A 25,456-nucleotide genomic window follows, 5' to 3' on the forward strand; every position below is an offset into this window, starting at 1 on the left:
AGAAAGGGGAGGTCCTTTGTCAAGTATCATGGAATGAAAGGCTTGAAATGATCTGTCATGAAAAGAGCTCCAAACTACACACAACTGCTGTCACTTCCAAGATTCCCCTCCTTTAAACCATTAAAGGTTCTCTCGATACCAGAGGCATTGGTGGTCTTGAAATATTTCTCCAGCTCTGTTGTGCTCCGATTACCTCTGCCACCGAAGGTGAATGGAGGTTGTGTTTTCACCACTGTCTGTGTTTTTGTCAGTTTGTCTGTCTGTGAACAGGATATCTCAAAGGTTGTGGACAGATTTGGAGAAAATTTGGTGGAGATGTTGGATGTGTGACAAGGATGAAATGATTATATTTTGGTGAAGATCGGGATCCCGATACTTGAATGTTTATGTGATTCTTTCCCATTGAGAGATCGGGCCAAAATCGATAGAGAGCAGGATCTCTCAGAAGGTTATGGACGAATGAAGCCGGAACTTGGTGGACAGGTTGGGTGGGTGATAAAGACTAATCAATTCAATTTTGGTGTAGATCCGGATCCGGATCCGGAGTGTGGGCACGAGACCCCGAGTGTGGACACAAGAACCAGAGTGTGGGCAAGAGACCCCGAGTGTGGGCACGAGACCCCGAGTGTGGGCAAGAGACCCCGAGTATTTACACGAGACCCCGAGTGTGGGCACAAGACCCCAGGTGTTTACACGAGACCCCGAATGTGGGCATGAGATCCCAAGTGTGGACACGAGACCCTAAGTGTGGGCACGGGACCTCGAATGTGGGCACGAGACCCTGAGTGTGGGCACGAGACCCCGACTGTGGGCAAGAGACCCCAAGTGTTTCCACGAGACCCTGAGTATGGACACGAGACCCCGAGTGTTTATACGAGACCCCGAGTGTGGACACGAGACCCCGAGTGTGGGCAAGATACCCCGAGTGTGGGCACGAGACCCCGAGTGTGGGCAAGAGACCCGGAGTGTGGGCACGAGACCCCAGGTGTTTACACGAGACCCCGAGTGTGGGCATGAGACCCCGAGTGTGGACACGAGACCCTAAGTGTGGGTACGGGACCTCTAATGTGGGCACGAGACCCTGAGTGTGCACATGAGACCCCGAATGTGTGCACATGAGACCCCGAATGTGGACACGAGACCCTAAGTGTGGGCACGGGACCTCGAGTGTGGGCATGAGACCCCGAGTGTGGACACGAGACCCTAAGTGTGGGCACGGGACCTCGAGTGTGGGCACGAGACCCTGAGTGTGCACAAGAGACCCCGAGTGTGGGCACGAGACCCCGAGTGTGGGCAAGAGACCCCGAGTGTGGACACGAGACCGCAGGTGTTTACACGAGACCCCGAGTGTGAGCATGAGACCCCGAGTGTGGACACGAGACCCTAAGTGTGGGCACGGGACCTCGAGTGTGGGCACGAGACCCTGAGTGTGCACATGAGACCCCAAATGTGGGCACGTGACCCTGAGAGTGCACATGAGACCCCGAGTGTGGGCACGAGACCCTGAGTGTGCACATGAGACTTCGAGTGTGGGCACGAGACCCCAGTCAGGGAATTTCTCGTTACCTGTGCCACCGAACGTGGACGTCCGTTCAGTATTCACCTGTTTGTTTGTCTTTTTGTCTGTGAGCAGGATATCTTAAAACGGTGTGCATGGATTCCGATGAAACTTGGTGTGGACAGGTTGGGTGTGAGACAAGGACGAACTGATCCGATTTTGGTGAAGATCCGGATGCGGATCCGAGAATATTTTTTAATTTTTCAAGTAATTCTTCACCATTGAAAGCTGGGGCCAAAACGATGTACAGTATGTACTGTACATCGTGATATCTCAAAGGGAAATGGCGCAATTCGACGTGTTTTCACCGTCCTCTGTGTGATCCACCTGTAGGAACCACAGTGTCACGTGATACTCCAGTGAACCCTTAAAACGACAAACTGAACATGCTTAACATGACATTCCACATTATCCCTTCACCAGAAACACCATGTGGGTTGATCATAGGTGGATCAACAACACTCGGTGGGTTGATCATAGGTGGATCAGTAGCACCAGGTGGGTTGATCATCGGTGGATCAATAACACCAGGTGGGTTGATCATAGGTGGATCAACACCAGGTGGGTTGATCATAGGTTGATCAACACCAGGTGGGTTGATCATAGGTGGATCAACAACACTCGGTGGGTTGATCATAGGAAGATCAATAAGACCAGGTGGGTTGATCATAGGTAGATCAATAACACCAGGTGGGTTGATCATAGGTAGATCGATAACACCAGGAGGGATGATAATAGGTGGATAACCACCAGGTTGGTTGATCATTGGTGGATCAACACCAGGTGGGTTGATCATGGGTGGATCAATACAACAGGTTCCGGTTTTAGAGCAGCGAGAGGTCTCCTTTGGGGCTCCCTGTTGACGTTCTCAAAGCTAAGTTTCCGGTTGTTATTTGTCCCGTTTTAACTGTTTAATTTTCTCACCTACATGTTACTGTGTGTTGCTAGTTCGGTTTTGTTTCAAAAATCGTGCTATTTTGTGAGTATTTTTGTCGACGTTCTTACCTGGTGCTTGAGGCCTAGGCCTATGCTTGAGGCCTACCGGTTCCACTCGGTGTTTGATCGTTTTTTTTTGTTTGTTTTTTTTTCTCCCCATTACCTTCAATTTCTATCCTCCCCATTACCTTCAATTTTGATCCTCCCCACTTTCCAAACATCCCCCATTCTCCCAACTAATCTCTTTCTTATCTCAAAAAAATAAATAAATAAATACCCTACAACAACAATAACACGCTCACCTTCTCCCGATTCTGCTTCTTCTTCTTCCTCTTAACTTCCTCCTCGTCTTCTTCCTCGATTTTTTTTTTTTTACACTTCCATGACCGAATCTGTTGAACTCTCTCATATATTAATATTAACAACAAAAAAAAGAAATATATATATATATATATATATATATATATATATATATATATATATATATATAAATATACCCAACAACAACACGCTCACCTTCTCCCGATTCTGCTTCTTCTTCTTCCTCTTAACCTCCTCCTCGTCTTCTTCCTCGATATTTTATTTTATTTTATTTTATTTTATTTTATTTTATTTTATTTTTTTTTACACTTCCATGACCTAATCTGTTGAACTCTCTCATACATTATTTTTAACTACAAAAACGATCTTATAATGCTTCATCTTCCTCTCTCACACATGTGGTACTCTTTACTGTTTCACAATGCACTGCTCTTATGCTATTTTAACAGACTGCTCTCATTTCGACCTCTCCTTCATTCCTTGCCTAAAAAATCCAACTATTACAGCGCTTCTTCTCTCCATGCTCTGAATTTCGCCTTCATTGCATCCATCAAGAATTGTGTGAAATCGCATCTCTGACCTAAAAACTTTTAAAAACCACAGTTTGCCATGGATGCTCGCTTTCCATCAAACATTCTTTTTCCAACTTCAGTGCCAACTCACCCCCTCACCCCCTCACTCTCACTCTCAAAGCAACCATCCCACTCTTCTCCCTCCAAGCCTCCCTCTCACCTCTCTCAAAAATCCCCCCTCACCTTTCTCCCACCTTTCATCCCCCTCACTCTTCCTTCTCAAAGTTGCCCCCCCTCTCATCCACCAACCTGCCTCCCTCCACTGCCCTCTCACCTCCATCTCTTCACTCCACCTCCTCAAATCCTCAACTGCCTTCTTCCTTGTCTCTTGTCCCCCCTCTCCCCCAGCACCACAGAGCCTTTTCTCCTCCTCATTCGGCCCCCTCCCCTCGCTGTTCTGCAATACCCCACACTCCTTCAGCAACCCTCCTTACCTGCCCCCTCCTCCCTTGTCCTACCCCCCCCCTCCCCTCCACCTCCTGCACCCAAAGCCTCCTCCCCTACCTCTTCATTAAAAGTGTGGACCTCAAATATCCGGGGCCTTCGCTCAAACCTTTCAGATCTTTCCATACAGGTTGCCACTGACAAACCAGACATTATCTGCCTAACAGAAACTTTCCTCTCCCAGGACGTGTCTGACTCCCAAGTATCTCTCCCTGGCTACTCCCTCTTACGGTATGACAGACCTGAGCCTCGTCCTGGTGGAGGTGTTGCTCTCTTCATCAAAGACTCTATTCCTCACTCTCCATGCACTGCTCTCACTCCCCCACACCCCCAGGAATACCTCTGGCTTCGGCTTCCCCTCCACTCCCACCTCATGTTTATATGTGTACTGTACTGTCCACCGAACAGTGATGACTCCATCTACACCTCACTATCCGAAAACATGGACCATCTTCTATCTTCTCATCCAAACTCTCTCTTCCTCTTATGTGGTGACTTCAATTGTCATCACGCCAGTTGGCTAGGTGTGGGTACCTCTCTCACCTGCCATGGCACCTCAGCAAAAGCTTTCTGCGACTCATTGGGACTGACTCAATCGGTCAACTTCCCGACCCGGATCTCAACCAATGGTACTCCATCTCTTCTGGATCTGATTTTGACAAATTTCCCTGACAATATCTGCTGCTCTTCCTTCGCTCCAATTGGTTCTTCTGACCACGTCCTTGTCAAAGTCAAGTGGATGTCAGAGAGATGTCAAAGTGGACATCTCTTTGTCTGTTATCAGAGAACCGCCTCACCGCCGTCGAGTCTGGCATTTCACTCCAAGCCGACTGGCAGGGTCTCCGAGCAGCCATCAAACTGACAGACTGGTCTCCTATCACTACTTTCTCAAACATCCAACTCATCCTGGGAATTCTTTCAAAGAAACTTGCTCTCCCTCATGCACAGATTTATCCCCTCTCGTGTTCAGTTGTCTTACCCTTCCTCCCGCCCTTGGTTTACTGAAGCTTGTGGCGAGGCAGTTGTCCTGAAACAACTTGCCTTTGCCTCATGGAAAGCAAACCCAACTGAGGGCAATCTCAGTTCTTTCCACAAAGCTCGGAACAAGTGTGTATCTACCCTCAGGAGAGCCAGAAAACAACATCTTTCTCATCTCAAGTCTGAACTCTCAAACCTCTCTCCCTCCTCAAAATCCTGGTGGCGTTTAATCAAATCTGTTTCTGGTGTATGTTCCCCCTCCATCCCCTCCCTTACCTCAAATGGCCGCACTGCTGATTCCACACGTGATAAAGCTGAATGTCTAAACTCGGTGTTTGCAGCTAAATCTTGTGTCCTAAACCCATCACTATCTCTACCCACTTTACCCAGTCGCACCCAACTGTCCCTGGACTCTGTATCCTTTTCTCCTGACAAGGTGGAGAGATTGCTTTCAAACCTCGAGTCAGATTCTGCAACCGGTCCAGACGGCATCAGCCCACGTGTCCTCAAAGCCTGCTCTTCTGCTCTTGCTCACCCTCTCTCTGTTCTATTCACCCTCTCATTTGCCCAAGGTCATCTGCCATCTGCTTGGAAATCTGCTAACATCACTGCCCTGCATAAAAAAGGTGCAAAAACAGATCCCTGTAACTACAGACCAATCAGCCTTCTCCCAATCATCAGAAAGGTGATGGAATCCATCATCGCCTCAGATATGAAATCCTTCCTCTTCTCCAATAGCTTGATTTCCAATCATCAATTTGGTTTCAGACCAGGTCACTCTACCCTGGATATGCTGCTTCTGCTCTCCCATCAATGGATGGAGGTCCTCAATGCCAGACAGGAAATCCAAGCCGTATCCCTGGACATATCACGTGCTTTTGACACAGTCTGGCACCCTGCCCTACTCACCAAACTCTCTTCCCATGGTATTCAAGGCCATCTCCACTCATGGCTCGCAGACTTCCTCTCCTGTCGCAGTCAACGTGTGGCCCTAAATGGAGTTCTTTCATCCCCTCTTCCTGTGCAGGCTGGAGTTCCTCAAGGTAGCGTTCTGGGCCCTGTTCTTTTCTGGTTTTCATCAATGATCTCTCGGACTCTCTGGAAAATCCTCTATTTCTCTTTGCCGATGACTCCACCCTCTGCCGTACCATCTGTCATCCCTCAGACCGGCAAGCAGCAGCTTCTTCACTCACTGCAGATCTGGATAAAATCACAAACTGGTCCAACAAGTGGAACATGTCTTTCAATCCAGACAAATCTCACACTCTCACTATGTCTCTTCGAAAGGACCGTTTACAAAACCCCCCCATCCACTTTCTCAACAATCCTCTGGAAGAAGTCTTTTCTTTCAAGCTTCTAGGTCTCACTATCTGCCATGACCTTTCCTGGGAAAGTCACATTTCCAACCTCGCCTCAAAAGCCAGTCGCCGACTGGGAATCCTCCGTCGTGCTGAGTCCTTCCTCGGCCTTCTTGAGCTCCTGACCACTTACAAAGCTTTTGTCCGTAGCCTGATGGAGTACTGCTCTCCCCTCTGGGCTGGTGCTCCTGCCTCCCACCTTTCTCGGCTTCACGCTGTCGAAACCAGGGCATTTAAGATCATCGGCATCTCCCGCAATTAAGCTGAGTCTTTGGGCCTCTCACTCAATCACCGCAGGTTGGTCGGTGGTCTTTCTGTCTTCTACCGACTCCTCTCCAGCCTTGCCCCCCCCTGCTCTCTCTGCGATTTGTCCCCACCACATTTCCACAGGGCGCTCAAGGTCCGCCAACAACCCCCTTCTGGTAAAACTACCAAAATCAAGAATCACTGCTCATCTTCACTCTTTCATTCCTCTTTTTTCCCGCCTTTGGAATAAACTTCCTCACTCTATTCTTTCCCATTCTTCCCTCCAGGCTTTCAAAACAGCTGTTCACCACCACCTCTTATCTTCCCCCATCCAAATCCTCGATCTTTTCTACCCCCGATAATCCACCCAAGCCCACTTCCTTCATTTCTCCTGCTTTCCTTCCTGAAAGTCCCTGAAATGTCCATCTTCTCTTCGCCATGTTCCCCGTCCCATCCCCATCCCTCTCCCTTCCACAGTTCACCTAATGTGTCTGTTCCCCACTGTTTTGTCCCTTCCACTCCCGCCCCTCTTGTCTCATGCCTCCTTGCTGTGAGTTGTGTGTTTGCTCTCATACGAGCCTCGACCAAGGTATACAAAAAAAACAAAAAAAAAAAAAACAGGTGGGTTGATCATAGGTGGATCAATAAAACCAGGTGGGTTGATTAGAGGTGGATCAACAACACCAGGTGAGTTGATCATAGGTGGATCAACAACAACAGGTGGGTTGATCATCGATGGATCAACACCATGTGGGTTGATCATAGGTGGATCAATAACACCAGGTGGGTTGATCATAGGTGGATCAGTAACACCATGTGGGTTGATCAGAGGTGGATCAATAACACCAAGTGGGTTGATCATAGGTGGATCAATAACATCAGGTGGGTTGATAATAGGAGGATCAATAACACCAGGTGGGTTGATCATAGGTGGATCAGTAACAACATGTGGGTTGATCAGAGGTGGATCAATAAAACTAGGTGGGTTGATCATAGGTGGATCAATAACATCAGGTGGGTTGATCAAAGGTGGGTCAATAACACCAGGTGGGTTGATCATAGGTGGATCAATAACACCATGTGTGTTGATCAGAGGTGGATCAATAACACCATGTGTGTTGATCATAAGTGGATCAATAACACCAACTGTGTTGATTATAGGTGGATCAATAACATCAGGTGGAACAGGGGCACTGCCACAGTGCCACAACTGCACTGACAGAAAAATGATGCAACCAGCAGGTACAGATTGCACACCTTTCATCAACATGAAGGATATTTCATGCCATAAGTTCCCATATTCCAAATTCTAACGGTCATCAATTTTAATGAAATGAGACACTGCCATGCAGCCAAAGAAATAGGATGGGACACCGCACTGTACTCGAACCTGGATATGTCTCTATCTCTAACTCTTTCCCTCTTCCTCTCTCTTTCTTTCTTTCTTTCTCTCTCTTTCTTTCTTTCTTTCTCTCTCTCTCTCTCTCTCTCTCTCTCTCTCTCTCTCTCTCTCTCTCTCTCTCTCTCTCTCTCTCTCTCTCTCTCTCTCTCTCTCTCTCTCTCTCTCTCTCTCTCTCTCTCTCTCTCTCTCTCTCTCTCTCTCTCTCTCTCTCTCTCTCTCTCTCTCTCTCTCTCTCTCTCTCTCTCTCTCTCTCTCTCTCTCTCTCTCTCCCTCTCTCTCTCTCTCTCTCTCTCTCTCTCTCTCTCTCTCTCTCTCTCTCTCTCTCTCTCTCTCTGTAGTTCTTTGTGATTAGACGGTGTCGTGTGTCCTTACAATCCGAATCGAATCAAATCCTGCCATTTAAAGTGTTCCAGAGTTCTGATAAACATCACCAAGACGTTCGAGAGTGAATTGTTTCCATCCAATACGGGTTTAGACCCCACTACAACGGGTCTGCGGGTTTTCACAAACAAATCGGGTCAAACCCCGAAAATCCGGGTCACTTGCCATGTTCGTGTGTGCCAGAGTCGAATGTACATTGAAGGTAAACAAGGATGTGGTTTATAGACGGAGAGACATTCCTGTGTACCCGTTACTCACCGCACACACCTTCCTCACCGGGAAGTTTGAACCCACCTCTCACCAACAAAAATGGAGTCTCACCTTCACAGGTGCAGAGAGAACACAGAACGGCGAGCAAGGGCGTCCACGTCACCAGGGGGAAATCGGACCAAGTCTTCAACACACCGACCAGAGAGAGAGAGAGAGAGAGAGAGAGAGAGAGAGAGACACAGAGAGAGAGACACAGAGACAGAGAGAGACAGACAGAGAGAGAGACAGACAGAGAGAGACAGAGACAGAGAGACAGACAGAATGAGAGACAGAGAGACAGAGTACGCCACAATGAGAGACGAGCCGAGGGAGTAAGACACACTTGGCGGATTGAAAAGCGGTTGAAGTGGGCGTGGCTATAAGTGGGCGTGGCTTCAAGTAGGCGTGGCTTTGACTCCCCCGGGGATGAAAACAAACCGACCCCACTTTTAACCCAAAACTCACCTTTAAATATGAAATGATCATTTATTATCTTGCCAAAACGAAGTTTTTGCAAAATATGTTAGTCAGCTTGTATGTTTTTTTTTTGTTTTTTTTTTTGTTTTTTTTTGTTTGTCTGCAATCACGTATAAAAAATTCTGCAGAGCACAGTTGTCATTGGAAATTTTTGTAACTTCGCATATCAGAGGCCGATAGAGGTCCCTTTCAGCGCATAAAATTTTGAAGGGCAAGGTCAAAGGTCATGGTCACTTTGTCGCAAATCAGGGGAGTCGACGAAACCCTTATTACCTTCGCATTCTGCGAAAGGTTATGTTTTGGTCGGCGTGTATTTATTTATTTATTTGTTTGTTTGTTTATTTATTTATTTGTAATCTTGTGATTCGTATAACTCAAAAAGTATTAAACCGAATTGCATGAAATTTGGTGGGATGATTGGTTATTAGCCAGGAAGCATTCAATTAGATTTTGGGATCGTTCGGGTCAAAAGTCAAGGTCAAGGTCACGAAAAGGTCAAAATCGTCTTTTTACGATAACACGGTCAATTTTTTTTCAATTTGCATGCAACTAACGCCAAAATGTTCAGAATTCAACGCCTCATCTTGTGATATGCAATATGACACAATGACGCCCATACTCTTGTTACCGGTTAGGGGTCAAAGGTCAGGGGGATCACGACCTTGAAAACGAGATCACCTTCTCTTGTTGAAACGTTGTATTCACCGAGCTTGCGAGTGAAGACTCGCCAAAACGACGTGAGTTGATTGTTGTTTAGTCCGGAGCCCCCGAAAGTCGGGGGGGTCATGACATTATAGATATGTGGTTTGTGTCATAAGACAATTCATATGAAACCAGTTCCCCACACTCATTCCAAGAACAAAAAAAGTAGTGGCGGCGAAGGTATGCGCTCTATGAGTGCCCGTTCTAGTTAATATTTTTTATAAAGCCTTGCAGTGAAGTCTGATCCAAATAATTTTAAAGCAGTATATGTATTTGTATATTGTAATCAGTGACAAGAGCGCAAGTGAGCACAATATACGCCCGAACAAGAAGGTCCATACAGAATTGTGCTACTACATGGAAAACAGCATCCTGGTTGCCATGGCAACCACTTTAGATGACGAACGTAGGTCACGACACACCGTCTCCACAGTCTGTACCTATGTACCAAATATGAAACGTGAAAGTTGAAAACTTTGGGAGTTAGAGTGCGGACAGGAACGGACGGACGGACAGACAGACGGACGGACGGACGACCGGTATCACATAATATGCCCCGATAAAAAAAAAATATATATATATATTTATATCTCGGGCGTGTAAAAAATAGTGTGGAAGATAAAAACATTAGACAGGAAAAAATAACTTGCACCAAAAACTTTAACATTTTCACGCTCATGGTGACGCTCACGCCAGGGGTATCGCTATAGCTCTCTGTTCTTCGAACAGGCGAGCTAAAAATTGAAAATCATTTCAAACAGGAAACTTACTGTTTTTAAGGACATCATAAAGGACACACACAACAGGCACGAATAACTCACGTTACGTGTTCGCTCGGGTGGTGTCATAGCCACTCTGTCAGGCGGTAAACTTCCAGATTAAATTTATTTATATGACTTTTACAATCTTTATTTTATTTAAATTGAATCACATGCACATCGTAGTGGCCTGAAATATTGACACCCTTGCACTTTTTTCAAATAATGTACCATTTCTTCCAGAAAATTGTTGAAATTAAAAAAATATTTTGTTCTCTACAAATGTATTGTGGCGTTCACGGGACTTGAACAGTCCCGTCAACGGAGAATGAGCCGAAACGATGGAGGCGGTTTATTTTTTATAACCCAAAGATGGCGGTTTTAATCGCTCCACAGCAAACGGGACGAGGAAGGTGGCACGAGTCGCTTTTCACTGAGTTAATAATGTTTATTTCTCTAACCAGAAATAATAATAAGACTCGGCAAGAGGAGGGATCCGGGGCGATTCGACGGGATGGTGGTGTGGGTTCGGGCGTGGGGAAAACACAAACAATTCCAATGGATATACAAATCTCAAACCCTCTAAGGCGCCAGGTACACACACACACACACACACACACACACACACACACACACACACACACACACACACACACACACACACACACACACACACACACACACACACACAAAACGTAGCTGGTCCTGGTGGTCAGGCTGGCCCGTGGTGTAGACGCAACAGTCCCTGGATTGGCGCCGGACGAGCTGGCGTTGCGATCGTCAGGGGCAGGAGACACCGTGGTGCTGTCAACCTCCTGGTGTCGGCCCAAGTCCGCTCACAGCCGCCAGGGAGCCAGTTCTGGCGCCAAGATGCGAGCAGGAGAGGGAGGCAAGTCCGCCCGCCGTTCGGCCCCGTACTCCGAGCCAGCAGAACCCCGGAGCCAACCGAGGTGAGGCACGAGGCACAGCAAGGCCACGAGACACGACGAATCGAGGAACGAACCAGCGCAATCAGAGAGCACGCTCCGAGACCCAACAGCCTCGACCAAAACGGTTTCTCTTTTTCAATCTTCTTCTTCCACCTCTTTTCCCCGAACAGAACCTTTTTATCCTCGAGTCCTCGTCACTTCTAATCGAGCCGTTTTATTGGCCCTCCGCCGTCGCCTTCCGCCAATCGTGATCACGGGGCGGAGCCATCCGCAGCACTGTCCTGTTACGTCACGGCAAGCCTCCAGGGAATACTAAAAGGGTTTACGCAGACACACTTACCCTAACCCGTCTCCCTATCTAATTACGTGACAATTATCATTTCCCCCTTGAAGAAATGGACATTTACGAGACAACTTATCACCACTGAATTGCTACTTATTACATCGAGATCCTGGTAAACTCGAACAGCATGGCATACCGAATTAAACATCCTAATTACCCTTTGAATGCATACCCCCCCTCAGACGTAACAGTATTTATTTGGTTTGCAGTGGAGCTAAACAAAAAAAAAAATCTAAAAAAATTACTAATTCTTAACTTATTCCACAAAGAAATCCTAAAATGGTCTCGACAATATTATTGACACCTATTTTTTTTTTTTTTGTATACCTTGGTCGAGGCTCGTATGAGAGCTAACACACAACTCACAGCAAGGAGGCATGAGACAAGAGGGGTGGGAGTGGAAGGGACAAAACAGTGGGGAACAGACACATTAGGTGAACTGTGGAAGGGAGAGGGATGGGGATGGGACGGGGAACATGGCGAAGAGAAGATGGACATTACAGGGACTTTCAGGAAGGAAAGCAGGGGAATTGAAGGAAGTGGGCTTGGGTGGATTATCGGGGGTAGAAAAGATCGAGGATTTGGATGGGGGAAGATAAGAGGTGGTGGTGAACAGCTGTTTTGAAAGCCTGGAGGGAAGAATGGGAAAGAATAGAGTGAGGAAGTTTATTCCAAAGGCGGGAAAAAGAGGAATGAAAGAGTGAAGATGAGCAGTGATTCGTGATTTTGGTAGTTTTACCAGAAGGGGGTTGTTGGCGGACCTTGAGCGCCCTGTGGAAATGTGGTGGGGACAAATCGCAGAGAGAGCAGGGGGGCATGACTGGAGAGGAGTCGGTAGAAGACAGAAAGACCACCGACCAACCTGCGGTGATTGAGTGAGAGGCCCAAAGACTCAGCTATTAGGAGTTGTTAGAAATAATTTGATTTAAAGCGGGTGATTCTCCTTTCCTTTGGAATTGAACTCACCTGTGGTGAGCTGCAGGTGCCTGCGAAATAAAAAAAATCACTCATTCAACCAGTTTTAAGAGAGAAATGAAGTCATTCTACTGTTTTGTGTCTCTGTGTGTACCGCAATGAGCATGGAGAAAAGAAAGAAAAACAGAGAATTGTCTGAGGAGGTCAGACACAAGATTGTAGCCAAGCATGGACAATCTCAAGGTTACTTGTCCATCTTCAGAGACCTTGATGTTCTTGTGTCCACCGCACACAATGTTATCAGGAAGTTTATGGCCCATGGCACTGCAGCCAACCTCCCTGGACGTGGTCACAAGAGAAAACTTGATGGAAGATTTCAGTGAAGGATTGTTCGAATGGTGGAGAAAGCACCTTGATCAACTGCCAAACAGATTCAAGCTGACCTTCAGACACGAGGTACGACGGTTTCAACTCGCACAATCCATCGCCAACGAAATGAAAGGGGGTTCTATGGTGGGAGACACAGGAGGACCCCACTGATGAGAGAGACAAAAGAAAGCCCGACTGGAGTTTGCCAAAACACACCTGAACAAGCCAAAATCATTCTGGGAAAATGTCCTGTGGACAGATGAGACCAAATTCGAGCTTTTTGGTGAAGCTCATCATCTCTATTTCCCTCAAATATTTTCACCCTCAAATCAAATAACAGCACCCGTATTTTTCACCCTCAAAGGAAATTAATCGATTGATCTTTTTATTTTCTGATCGAGATCTCAATACGTTTGTACATTAACTTTGTACGAAACAAAGTGACGGAGGAATCAACGTGCGAACTCCCACGTCCCCTTAATTTAGTCTAACAGTCTTATTCTCATTTTCAAGAAGTTGAAGAGAGAGGAGAGGACACCAAGAAGTTTTTATTTTTATTTATTATTTTCAGCAGCGTCTCACGTAGCGAACGCTGCTCTAAGAACGCTCGGCGTTGTTCTTCTCCTTCTTCTTGTGAAGACAAAACCTTTATATTCGGACTCGGCTCTTTTATATACACGATCCGGATCTCCTTAAATACTAAGCACTTGTACACATCCGCACATTGACGGTGCCTTTTGAAAGCGTCTATCATGAACTTTTAAATATATTCGGACATTTGCTTTGATGTTTCGAAAAGTTCACGTCACTATTGAAAGATTATTTCATTTAATGTATTGTAAATTCGTAAATACATTATTTATTTCGTAAATACGTAAATACACCATGACGGGTCTCGCTATTGGCTTAATCAAGGCACGTGACGAAATATCGGAAGTTGTTGTTTTTTTGTTTTTTTTTAGCCGACAAATCCTTTGAGGATAATTTTCGGACGCTGCTCTTGGACACATTTGTCCTTGTTTAATATTATAAAGAGGATTTTTTTCTTCCCAGAAAAAGGAAGAAAAGGGATTCATCCCGGTATGATATTTATGTCTTGTGGATTTGTGGCCCTGAAAAGGGCTGTTTGAATTTGATGAAGCTTTTCAGCTCAACCCGAGGAAATCCTCGTCAATGCTTTCCTCGTCGAAGACGGCACCTAACTGCTTGTCCGAATCAAGGTAGAGCAAGTCCACGTCGCTTTCACTATCATTTGTTGCCTTCTCCTCCTAAGCTTACTGCAAGTGAGGGACAGGCAATACCTATTGAGGTCACACCACCAGTTGAACAACCTGTTCCCCTCGATCAGCATGTTAATAGATGGATGCCTTCTCCATCAGTCGAAAAAAACATCTCATCCGATGAAAAGGGCCAGGAGATTTCCAGTGTTAGAAAGGAAGAAAACTCATTGAACAGTATTGAATCTGTCGAAATACCAGGGGTCTGTTAAATGACAAATAGTGTCTCCGAACTCCTATAATTTATGACGTCATCCAACCTAGTTACTTTGAGGAGAATCAAAATATGGAAAAATTGCCGTGTACCCCCAAAAAATTGGAAGAAAACGTTTTATGGTAGTTTTCTTTTCTATTAGGTCGACAGAACAACATATCAAAAGTTGCTAAAAATTGGACCAAAATAAAGGGTCCAGATATGAGGTTAGAAAAAGATGGGAGACAATGTGAGAACATGTCTGATATCTACTCAAATCTGATGAATTGAACACTTTCCGATCACTTTAATCCTTTGAGGATAGTTTTTGGGGGATAATATGACTTTCAGTGAGCTCAATCTGTTGGGGGCCATAGGAGGAATGATGAATGGGAGTGACCTGAAAGAGGTCATGGAGACGATTTCCGGTGAAAACGCTGTGGTTCATCACATGATGAATGGAAAAGCTTTGCAGCACCAATTTTGGGGACACCTCTTTGTTTGTCAGTGTCTGATGCACCAGGATCGCAGCTAAAGTCATTGCAGATGAGCCAGGATTTGAGATCCTCGTGCAAAAATTTGACAGTCAATATACGATGTCAGATGCGAGTTCAATAGACTTGGAAACATCACTCAAAAGTGATTGTATCAAATGGATTTCCCATACACTAGTTTCCAAAAAGTCTGAATTATCTAACAGTTCAAAAACGAGCAAATTATGGCTGAACTATCTGCAAATGTTGGGAGTGGCCTGGGAACTTGTCGAGGCCGATTGCACAGGGTCGTAGCAAATGCAACTCCACGCTATATCTGTCTGCTTAACGATATTTGCTGCTGCTGGACATCCCAACCATCTGCAGTCTGCTTATCTTTACCTGCAGAAGATGCAGGCGTGAGAAACTGAAAACTCTGCAATATTTTCGAAATTCAGAAACGGATTCCACGTGATTCAACGCACCGACCAAAGCTGGGCTGGCCTTGGATCAGACTTGGTGATCAAACAGACCCTGATGCGGTCCATTAAATGTACAGGGGGCCTGACAAGAGGAAGTGGAATGACATCAAAGAGCTGTTTGGACAATGTCTTCTCCTGTATCCTCCAGCTCCAGCTACGCCATGCTGGAATTCTGTCTAACCGTATACACAATGAGCGAACAGCAGAAAGAGGAATCTGCATCACAAATAGACATGGACACGATGGATTTGGCCAAAATTGCCACAAAGCTTGAACAACATTCTCCATTCTCGGATGAGGTGACCCTTCGTAAATCACCACAGGGATAAATGCTAATGAGGATGTCAATGTACAAGACCTTTTCATTGTTGGCAGAAACACAGTGAATAAAATGGAAGGACAATCTGTCTTCTCATATTCGCACAAATGAAACACTGCAGTGAGGACACTAACATCAGCCCAGGCCACAAAAGATCACTGAGAATTGAGCCATTGATCCAGCACTGTTATTTCAGAGGTTCCTTGTGGTATCTCAGCAGGAAAATCTGTGCCGAGATGAGGGAATGAAATGTGAACTTTCCCCATATCCTCCATCCTTGTTTGAAGCAAAGAATCGTGTGCAGAATCCAGAAAAAACACAACTTATGGACGCCATACAATGGCATGTTACTTCATCAGAAGATGCAGTTATTCAGTCCATTCCAGAGACTGATCGCTATGTTCTAGATGGTGGTTCACTTGTACATCGACTGAAATGGACCGAAGGCAGCACCTCCAGCTCAATTGCTGATGCCGACGCGTCTTTCACATCAGACCTGTCCGGCAATGCCACCGTTGTCTTTGATGGATATGATGGAGGACCAAGAACAAAGGACAATACGAATCAGCGACAAAGTCGAGCTCTGGTTTCGAAAAAGGTAAACATATCGGATACAACAACATTCGTTGGGAGAAAGGAAGATTTCCTCTCAAATGTTATGAACAAACAGGACCTCATACACTTGATCAGAAAAGCTGTCATATCATCCAAGCTGAAGGAGATTCAGACTTGGACATCCTGAAAGCATCCGTCACAATGACATCCGCCAATGCAACAACCCTGATCGGAGAAGACACCGATCTGCTGGTATTGCTGCTGTATCATGCAACTTCTCAGGACTGCAAGTAACTGTACTTCAGGTCAGACAAGGGGAAACCAAATGTTTATAAAATCGAAGTTCTGAAACGGTTACTTGGTGACTATGTCTGCTCTGATCTATTGTTTGCTCATACTTTCTCTGGATGTGACACTACTTTGAGAATCTTTGGGATGGGGAAGAAATCTGTTTTCCAAAAAGTCATCAAGGGTGAATCTGTCTTGCGTGCCTGTTCACAGGTCTTTTGCACACCAATGGCAGATCAATTTACTGTTGAAACCACTTGTTGCAAGGCAATAGTGTCCTTGTTTAACGGAACCCAATCTGACTCTTTGGCATCATTACGCTACAAGTTCCTTTGCATGAAAGTGGCCGCAGAGACCTTCGTGACAACCAAAAAGACTGCGTCCAACAACCTCGGTCACAAACATTCACTCTCGGCAGACGTACCGACAAGTCATGGTTTGGATGGGCAAGGAAGATGGCATGAACCCTACTGAATGGGGCTTGGATGTGCAAGAGGAGAAAAATATTCCACTCATGATGCATAAGAGCCGTGCACCAGACATTCTGCTCAAAATGATCCATTGCAACTGCACTACAGGATGCAGCATACTGAAATGTAGCTGTAATAAACATGGCCTTGAATGGACCAGAGCTTGTGGACCTTGCCAAGAAGGCAACTGTGGTTATGTGGTTACTGAGCCAGTTTCAGATGATGAAAATGAAGACTAAATATTCGGTGGAATATTTAGGTACGGAACAAGGTACGTTGGAACATACGCTCGACAGATCAAAACTAATTTCTCGAGGGTAGACTGTGTAACACTTTTGGTATTTTGGAGTATTTTAATCAGTTTTTGTTTGGATGTCAATCGTCCATTTAGTTATTTTTACTGACGCCATATTTAGACCCTTTGTGGTGGTCAATTTTTGGTAACTTTTAATATGTTGTTCTGAAGACCAAATAAAACAAAAAGATTCCATAAAACGTTTTCTTGCAATTTTTTGGGGGTCATGTGACATATTGATCCTACTATTTTATCCCGGCTCAATGATAAACTTCCCAGTCATGAACTCTGGTATATATATGATGTGATTTCTTTCCAGGGAAGTCTTTCATCGACCGCATTTCAGATGAGATGGAAGGAAAACATAATTTAGTCATTGTGATTTTCATGATTTGTTTTTCGAGACAAATAAGTCCTGAGACCTCTGAGTGTGAGACCTGAGAATGCTAATTATTATGAGACCTCTGTATTAATTTACTTCTTTCCATCCATAAAGTTCTGCTTATTCAGGATTAAGATAACCACACCTGTTTGGTTAAGTTTTTAAAAGGGGACAGTGGGTCTCTTGGGCTGGCAGAATGGCCCACAGGTTGGTACACTCACTTTTAAGCTGTCCAGCCTAGCTTTGAATCCAAACCCAGCTTTAAACTGTCATCCCAGTGTTTCACAGGCAGGGTGATTCATAAATGTGTGTTCGGTCGCTATGTTGGACGTAAACATACACGTCCCATCTCCTGGGATTAGTTGGTGGACGTTAAAGATCCCACGGTGTCCTTTTTGAAGAGTAGGTGAGCTATCGCTGGCACCATGAACAAATTAAAAATTCCTGATAGAATCAGCAGAGGGTATTGCATCAGTTGCACAGCTGTACCCCCAGCCAATGATGCTACACAGACAGTAGAAGAAGCAGCTGTGTCTTGAGCTTGCTTTTCCATAGCTTGTGTTTTTCCCCCAAGTTGATGACGTGTTAATGTGGGGGTTTTGGGTGCTCCACGAATGTGCGTCGAGGAGCTTGGTGTGATGAGAATGAACCACCTGATCCACACACTTGTGGTGGGTAATTCATGAGTCTATGGATACGAAAACCCTGGAAGTTTGACTTTGAGAGTGTTGTCGTGATTTTTCCACTCTCATCAACAGTGTGGGTATTCCATATTCTAGTCCTCACTGAGTAACTCCAAGATTTTGAGAGATCAAGAGGTGAGGGACAGATTTTAAACTCTAAATTTCATTGGCCATGACGATTACCATGGATATCCTGGGGCTCAATATGAACGGTAAGATTAAAAACGATGATTGGGAGGTGAAAGGTTCAACAAAGGTCATTAAAAACCACTTGGGTTATTCGAAGGACAGCATCCAGGAATTATACTTTTCTTATCGAACAAGTGTGTTCTCATAACTTTACATTGAGAACAATTTACCTGAATTTGTGTCAGAGTTTAAACACCTGTGTTAAATAATTTAATACAACATCAATCCCTGGAGAGTGAGATTACAATTCAGTTTATACCCTCAACTATCAATCTGAAATTGCAAAATCGAGTTATCACCTTTACTCATACTGTTTATCGAAACACATTTCAACACCCAAATTACTCCCAACCCCTTGTTTGTTGTTGTTGTTGTTGTTGGTTGTTGTTGCTTTAACTAAAAATTGTATTGCAGTATAAACATAAAACTGTTATTTCCGACCTTCATGCCTTCTTTTCCATCTGGACCTGGCAGTCCCAGCTCACCCAGTGGGCCAGGAGGGCCAGGGTGACCCCGCTCTCCCATGGGTCCAGTCTGGCCTGTTGAACCCTAAAAAGCAATGAGAAAAAAACAAAACTTACAAAAAATACAATTACAACTCTAAAACTGTCATTTAATTAACATAATGATAACACTGATCACAAATAACACCTGTGATCAAGTCCAATTATATTGTCACTTCAACACTTCACTCCAACAATTATACACATGCCTACACAATGACCCACACACACACAGTTGTAAATTTACACACATTTAATGTGCACACATACATCGAAACAACTGTGTAAACACACACACACACACACACACACACACACACACACACACACACACACACACACACACACACACACACACACACACACACACACACCAAGGATTCAATTCGTGCCACTCATTAATTCTTCCACTCTTGTGGATAAAAGGACAATAATACATGTGAAGAGTGAAAGGAAGCAGACTTCCAATGTCCTCAGAAGGATGTTGTGAGTGCGGCATCTAATATCTCGAAGATTCACCAATTGTGAAATCACACAGAACACACTCATATATCATCGTCTATCAATGCGAAATAAATCATTCCATCACTGTCTGTGGCATGAAGGCTTCCAGGAAAATATATTGTTGTGGTTGACGAAATTCGCAAGCCACCATTCAGGTCCCTTAGGTGAGATATCTCTGTAAGTATATGTGTAGTTAGGCCCAAACCCGTTGTTTAGAGGGAATAAATGTCATTCATGTGGGCTGCGACCCCTCTAGATAGCCGTTTTTCTTTTACTATCTTTATTTTGGACCAGCCGCCATTACTACCACCACCAACCACGTCTCAACAGCCATCACACAACAACCACCAGCCGCAACGCCGCTTCACAACAACAACAACGCCAACAGCCACGACCTTTACCGTCACAACTCGCCCTCGCAACCATCGCTTCACCGCCATTTCCGCGCTGCTTGTGGGCACCGATACTGGACTCGTGCAGGGCGCACGCCGAGCAGCGGGTGCAGAGGCACGGCCTTTCCGAAGAAAACGGATCAAAAACGACTCACGCCCACTTCTGTTCCGTCCTATCGGCGAGCGTGGGGCGATTTGGCCCCGCCTCCAGGTGCGTTGGAGTAATATCGCTATATGCAAATTCATGGATCAAAAAGCATTCACGCCCACTTTTCCTCGGTCCAATGGGGAGCCAGTTAGAGGTGAAGGGTCGGAGGTAAAGGGTCGAAGGTGAAGGAGCGAGGCCACGGGGCATATAAGGGGCTGCGTTCGTCAGTCAAGGCAGTTAAGAGTTCGGAGTCAGTGAAGAGTTGGGACGAGTCAAGAGAGGAGTCGGAAAAGGCAGTTGGACGGAGCTGTGGAGAGTTGGAGAAGTGGCGGCGGCGAAGGCGGTCGAGGGGGTGCTCGTGTCAGAATCGGGGAGCTGCGGAGGGGAGAGGCCGGCAACGCGACCGAGGTCGTGGTGGAGACGCTCGTCGCGGGACCCGAGACAGGGAGATATCCTCCTTCCCCCGAGCATCAACAACCCCCTCCTGTTTCCCCCCCTCCCGCGCTGAGATAGTGCGAGAAGGGGGCCCCGTTCCCACCCCATACCAGGCAGTCCCAGCGAGGCCCGCGGAGTCGGGGCACCAGCGCCATTTCGCGGCTCATCACCAGACGGGTAGGCTCGACGTGGTCTCGGCCCCAGGCCATCTGCCCCTCATAGTGGAGGGTGGTCCCTTTTTCTTTTGCTTTGAGTATATGTGTTGTCGGCGCCGTCTGTGAAGTAAAACTGTATGTGTTGCCGTGTGCTCGGTTGTCGGTTAGCTCTGCATTGTCTTTTGCTTTTACATTTGCTTTTTGTGCATTATTGTGTGTTTCTTCTTCTTCTTTTACATTTGCTTTTGGTGTAATTGTATATGTGTGCTTTCCGTTCATCGCGAAATAAATGTGCTTTATGTTGAACTGTTTTCCCGTTTCGCTTCGTCTTTTCTTTCATTGAATCTCCATCTTACTTCACGTAAAGGGTTGGTCGTGGGCTAAAACGCCCGATAATTAATCGAACCGTCGAGGCCGACGATAACACCGCTCGGTTATCCCGATAGTACGGAACGGGTCGCTTAAAGTGGCCCGTGTCCGAAGTCGACCTGCGGCGAGGTGCGATCGCCCGGTCTACCCTCCGTGTGGGTACTTAGGTAGGTCGAATTTGGCGAGCAACCCTATCCCACGCGGGGGCCGATTGGCACGATCGTGGTGAGGCCGAAAGGTCCACCCGTGACTAATTCCCGGCGTTAGTCCAAGAGGGTCACGACGGGATTGTCCGGCCGGTGGGCGACGTGCCGCGATTCGAGTTACGTGGCCGTTCGCACGCCGGCGGGCGCGAATCCGCAATATTATTGATGAACTTGCTCTTGTCTTTACCTGAGGTCCAATGACTCCTGGAGGACCAGGTGGCCCAGTTTTTCCTTGAAATCCCTGAAGGAAAGAAAAGAGAAAACAATTGTACACCTTATGGTTCCATTGGTGTTGGTTGGTTCCCTTAAACCAAGAAGAGAACGGGAAGCAAGTTGGTTCCATTAAAAGTTCCACTCATTTTAAAACACACTGAATCTTCGTTACGTATGTGAATGCGATGCAAATTCCACTCCGATCCTGAGATCTCTGCACAAATAAATCAACAAATAAAAAATTTAAACAACAAAACCAACCCAAACTGCCTTCCAAGAACTGCTCCCTCCAAAGAACTCCCAACTCTCTGAATTATGAACCCTCCGAACTCGACAACTCTGCAAACACTCACACTCTGAGGCTCTGAGTGGGGCGGGGCTGACGCGCTGATCGTCCTGATTGGACAGGGACCTCCATGGATCCGCGCTTTCTGGGCGGGGTTATGGTCGAGCAGGGAAAACCCCGCCCCCTCTGCGCGTGTCTGTTCGAATGTAGGTAATTTGGTCACAGGAAATTTGGTCACGGGAAACTTGGTCACGGGAAACTTGGTCACGGTAAAACGGTCACAAGGTAATTTGGTCACGGTATTATTATTATTATTATTATTATTATTATTATTATTATTATTATTTATTCACTGCATTTAAGGCCAGTAAGGCCCAAAAGCAGAAATAAATATTTTCATTTCATGGCCGGCGAATCTTGTTGGCATAATGACGTATTGACCAAGTTTGACGACAACTTTCAAAATTTGACCTTTGCAAAACCTTTAAAGGTCACAAAACAATGTTGTGGACATTAAAATAAGGAAACAGGATACGTGCCATAGCTTATTGGAGTTAGTTCGTCGAAGAAGGTCGAAAACCCGGTTCGATTCCAACAACTTTGAAAATTTAACCTTTGTGGCCTTTGAAGGTCAAAGGTCAAGGATTATGACCTTTGGTGGCAAAACTTCCTCTGGAACATTCCAGGAACAATATAACGTCAAATAGGCAATATGGGATTTTGCACTCCTCGGATTATCCATACTTTGATGAAATCAGCATTAAAACAAACTTGAAGGAGGCGCCACGGGCAAGGTGTTCGAGATAGAGCAAAATGGTTTCAATAATTTAGGTGGGGAATGACCTCAGGATTATGCATAAAAAATATTGTCATCCTCGCTCTCAAAGTTTGGGCGATCGAATGATTTTTACATCAAAATTCACAGTTTTCTAAGTTTTTGACCTTGTGACCTTGACCTTGGGATGAAAATGAAAAATCAAACAAGGACAAATTTTAAATAATTCATTTTGCTATTCAAATACCGAAGAACCCATTCCATTCAGTCAATTCCCTCCTCTCCCCTGCCACACTTTACCCCCTCCCCTCCCCCTCTCTCACCCCCATCACTCTCTATCATCCCTCTCCCTCACTATCCCACCCCTATTCTTCTCTCTCCAACCTTCTTCCTCCTCTATCCTTCCCCTCCCCCCTCTCTCCCTCTTCCCCTGCCCCCTCTCCCTCCTATCTTGAATATTCCCATCAGCGAAGCGACAGGTAGTATTTGCTGGTAAACAAGTAAACAAACACGAATTAAGCTTTAAATTTTACATTTTCAGACTTTCCTCAATTAACTATATATCAACTATAAATTATTTAATGAGTCAGGTGGTCATGAGAATTCAAGTCCCTGACCCTCAGTGATGGGTGATGTTGTTAAACGTGTCCTTTATGATCCATCCATGAAGACCACACTCTGAACAGAGAGAGAGCATCAGTGCTGCGACAGCAGTTACCTGGGTTATTGGACACAATCCTGGACAGGTGACCACTCTGACACAGGATACTCAAACGGCTCAATCCTCCCAGCAAGCTGGTATCACTTTGCCAACTTCAGAAGAATGACAAGCTGAGTCAACCCCACCTGGTATTAATTCAACAGCCAAGTGGGATTTGAACTGAGGACCCATGTAAACCAAGCCCACCACCCCAACCATAAAACCAACACCAGGTATACTTTTATATTTTATCGGTACAAACACACCTATCCCGTAACAATGGTTTCATAACAGTTATTACAGCAGGTCAAAAGGTCGAGGTCACAGCTTGAGGTGAAAATTTCGTGAAAAATGATTTTGGGTCAAACTTTGACCTTGAACTTGTGACTTCCATCGATCGAGCAAAATTAATTCGTTTCCTGGTAAACTCTCACCAACTCTGCTTTACAAACAGCCGACTGGTTTAGTGGAAACTAAGTTCAACCTTTACATCTTTAAATATAATATTGAACATAATTTCGCCTAAAATAAGGTTGTTACAGGACGAGCTATAAACTCCCAACCTGGTGATGCACAGGGAAGGTGTTGCATCATTGAGCATACCTTCCTCTGAAAGCAAAGGTAAGTATCTTGTCTTCTCATCCAGTGATTCATCGAGGACGTCAACGATGACACTGCAGTCCTCAAGAACAGGCCATTGTGTGCCAGTGCAGAGGCCCTTCATCACAAGTAAATCTTCATATGATTTGTTGTAAACGAGATAAAAGAGGAATGAAGTGATGAGGTATAAAATGATGTCATACATGTACAAGAGGGAAGGAGGGCAACATGTCATGCATGGGATTTCCATTCACAATTCAATTCGGGCTCCGCTCCAGACATCGTGACATTCACTAAATCAATGAGTTCCTGTGTTCGTACACAGCACGGATAAGTACGGGAAACACAAGTTCTCGGTACGGAGTGAACGTCACGTACCGGGTCTCGGGTGAACCGACCATGGACCCGCGGTCTTCCGAAGAACCTCCCGGGGATCCCGAGGTGTTCGCTCTGAGATCTCGAGTCATGGTGGACCTCACGTCGTGTCGGTGAAGGACGGTACGCTGTGGTAACCGAGTGAAGAGCGCGAGCTGTTTGGGGAAAAAGCGAACAGGGAGATCGCGGTGTCTGATTGGTTCCCGCCACATCACGTGTCCATGATTTAAAATAAATACAAAGATTGAACGTTTCGTTTTAACGGATTGTTTGTGTTTCACATTGTGTTGTGAAAGTGGAAAATCGAGTCCGAGTTCGTCGATGATTATTCCCTCGATACGAATCAACGTTCTTTATTTTCTGTTTTTGTATTTATCGACAATCTTCCCTCCATAACGGAGTTATTTATGGGTATGTGGGTATGTCGGTGGGTATGCATCACCTACTCCTCCGGGAGGATTTGACCGAGGAAGCTGAACCTTTCAGGGATTAATGAGGGAACCCCGACATTGTGTCTGTGCAAGTTCCGATTGATTCCATCAACTTTTGAGAAAAAAGGACCCTTCGGGACCCTCATTCATGATGACAGGAGGAAAACCACGTGGTAACCTTCCCGGGTCAGATTACGGTCACGTGTGTCCGAGTGGTGCTCAGGTTTCGTACACCAGACGACGGTCTCCTTGGGTTAACCTGAGGCTGTCACTTCGGGTGGGTGCCTGGAATGTCCTTTCCATAAGAGAGGATGATCACCTGTCTCTGTTATGGCGGACGAGCTCGAATTGGCGGACAAGTTTGAAATGGAGTACGAGCTCAAAATGGCGGACGAGGCCGAAATGGCGGACGAGCTCAAAATGGCGGGCGAGTACGAAATGGCGGACGAGCTCAAAATGGCGGGCGAGTACGAAATGGCGGACGATCTCAAAATGGCGGACGAGCCCGAAATGGCGGACGAGCTCAAAATGGCGGACGAGCCCAAAATGGCAGGCGAGCCCGAAATGGCGGACGAGCTCAAAATGGCGGACTAGTCCGAAATGGCGGGCGAGCCCAAAATGGCGGACGAGCCCAAAATGGCAGGCGAGCCCGAAATGGCGGACGAGCTCGAAATGGCGGACGAGTCCGAAATGGCGGACAAGCTCAAAATGGCGGGCGAGCCCAAAATGGCAGACGAGCTCGAAATGGCGGACGAGTCCGAAATGGCGGACGAGCTCAAAATGGCGGACAAGCACGAAATGGCAGACGAGCTCGAAATGG

The 25,456-nt window shown here is 45.9% G+C and overlaps 1 protein-coding gene across 23 annotated transcripts in view; it reads right to left on the minus strand.

Annotated features, from left to right (window-relative positions):
- The window catches only part of LOC147007596 (uncharacterized), an 89,034-nt gene extending 64,057 nt beyond the window's left edge, over nucleotides 1-24,977 (minus strand). For 18 of the 23 annotated variants that reach the window (XR_015054088.1, XR_015054089.1, XR_015054082.1 and 15 more), the window contains exons 1-3: nucleotides 23,834-24,977; nucleotides 21,444-21,497; nucleotides 18,986-19,083 (exon numbers count right to left, since the gene is read on the minus strand). Coding sequence is in view for 13 of the 23 variants with exons in the window: in XM_085866798.1 (XP_085722924.1) it covers nucleotides 18,986-19,083; nucleotides 21,444-21,497; nucleotides 23,834-24,080 (399 nt within the window). In the remaining 10 variants the exon portion in view is untranslated. Of the gene's footprint in view, nucleotides 1-10,989; nucleotides 12,990-18,985; nucleotides 19,094-21,443; nucleotides 21,498-23,833 lie in introns of those variants that run through there. The other 5 variants (XM_085866809.1, XM_085866801.1, XM_085866799.1 and 2 more) reach the window with 4 other exon arrangements.
- Between the last annotated feature and the right edge of the window lie 479 nt (nucleotides 24,978-25,456).

The sequence above is a fragment of the Eptatretus burgeri genome, unplaced genomic scaffold (assembly GCF_056783735.1).
Source record: "Eptatretus burgeri isolate ZD-2024b unplaced genomic scaffold, Ebu_testis_v1 Ebu_testis_scaffold_82, whole genome shotgun sequence".
Taxonomy (NCBI): Eukaryota; Metazoa; Chordata; class Myxini; order Myxiniformes; family Myxinidae; genus Eptatretus; species Eptatretus burgeri.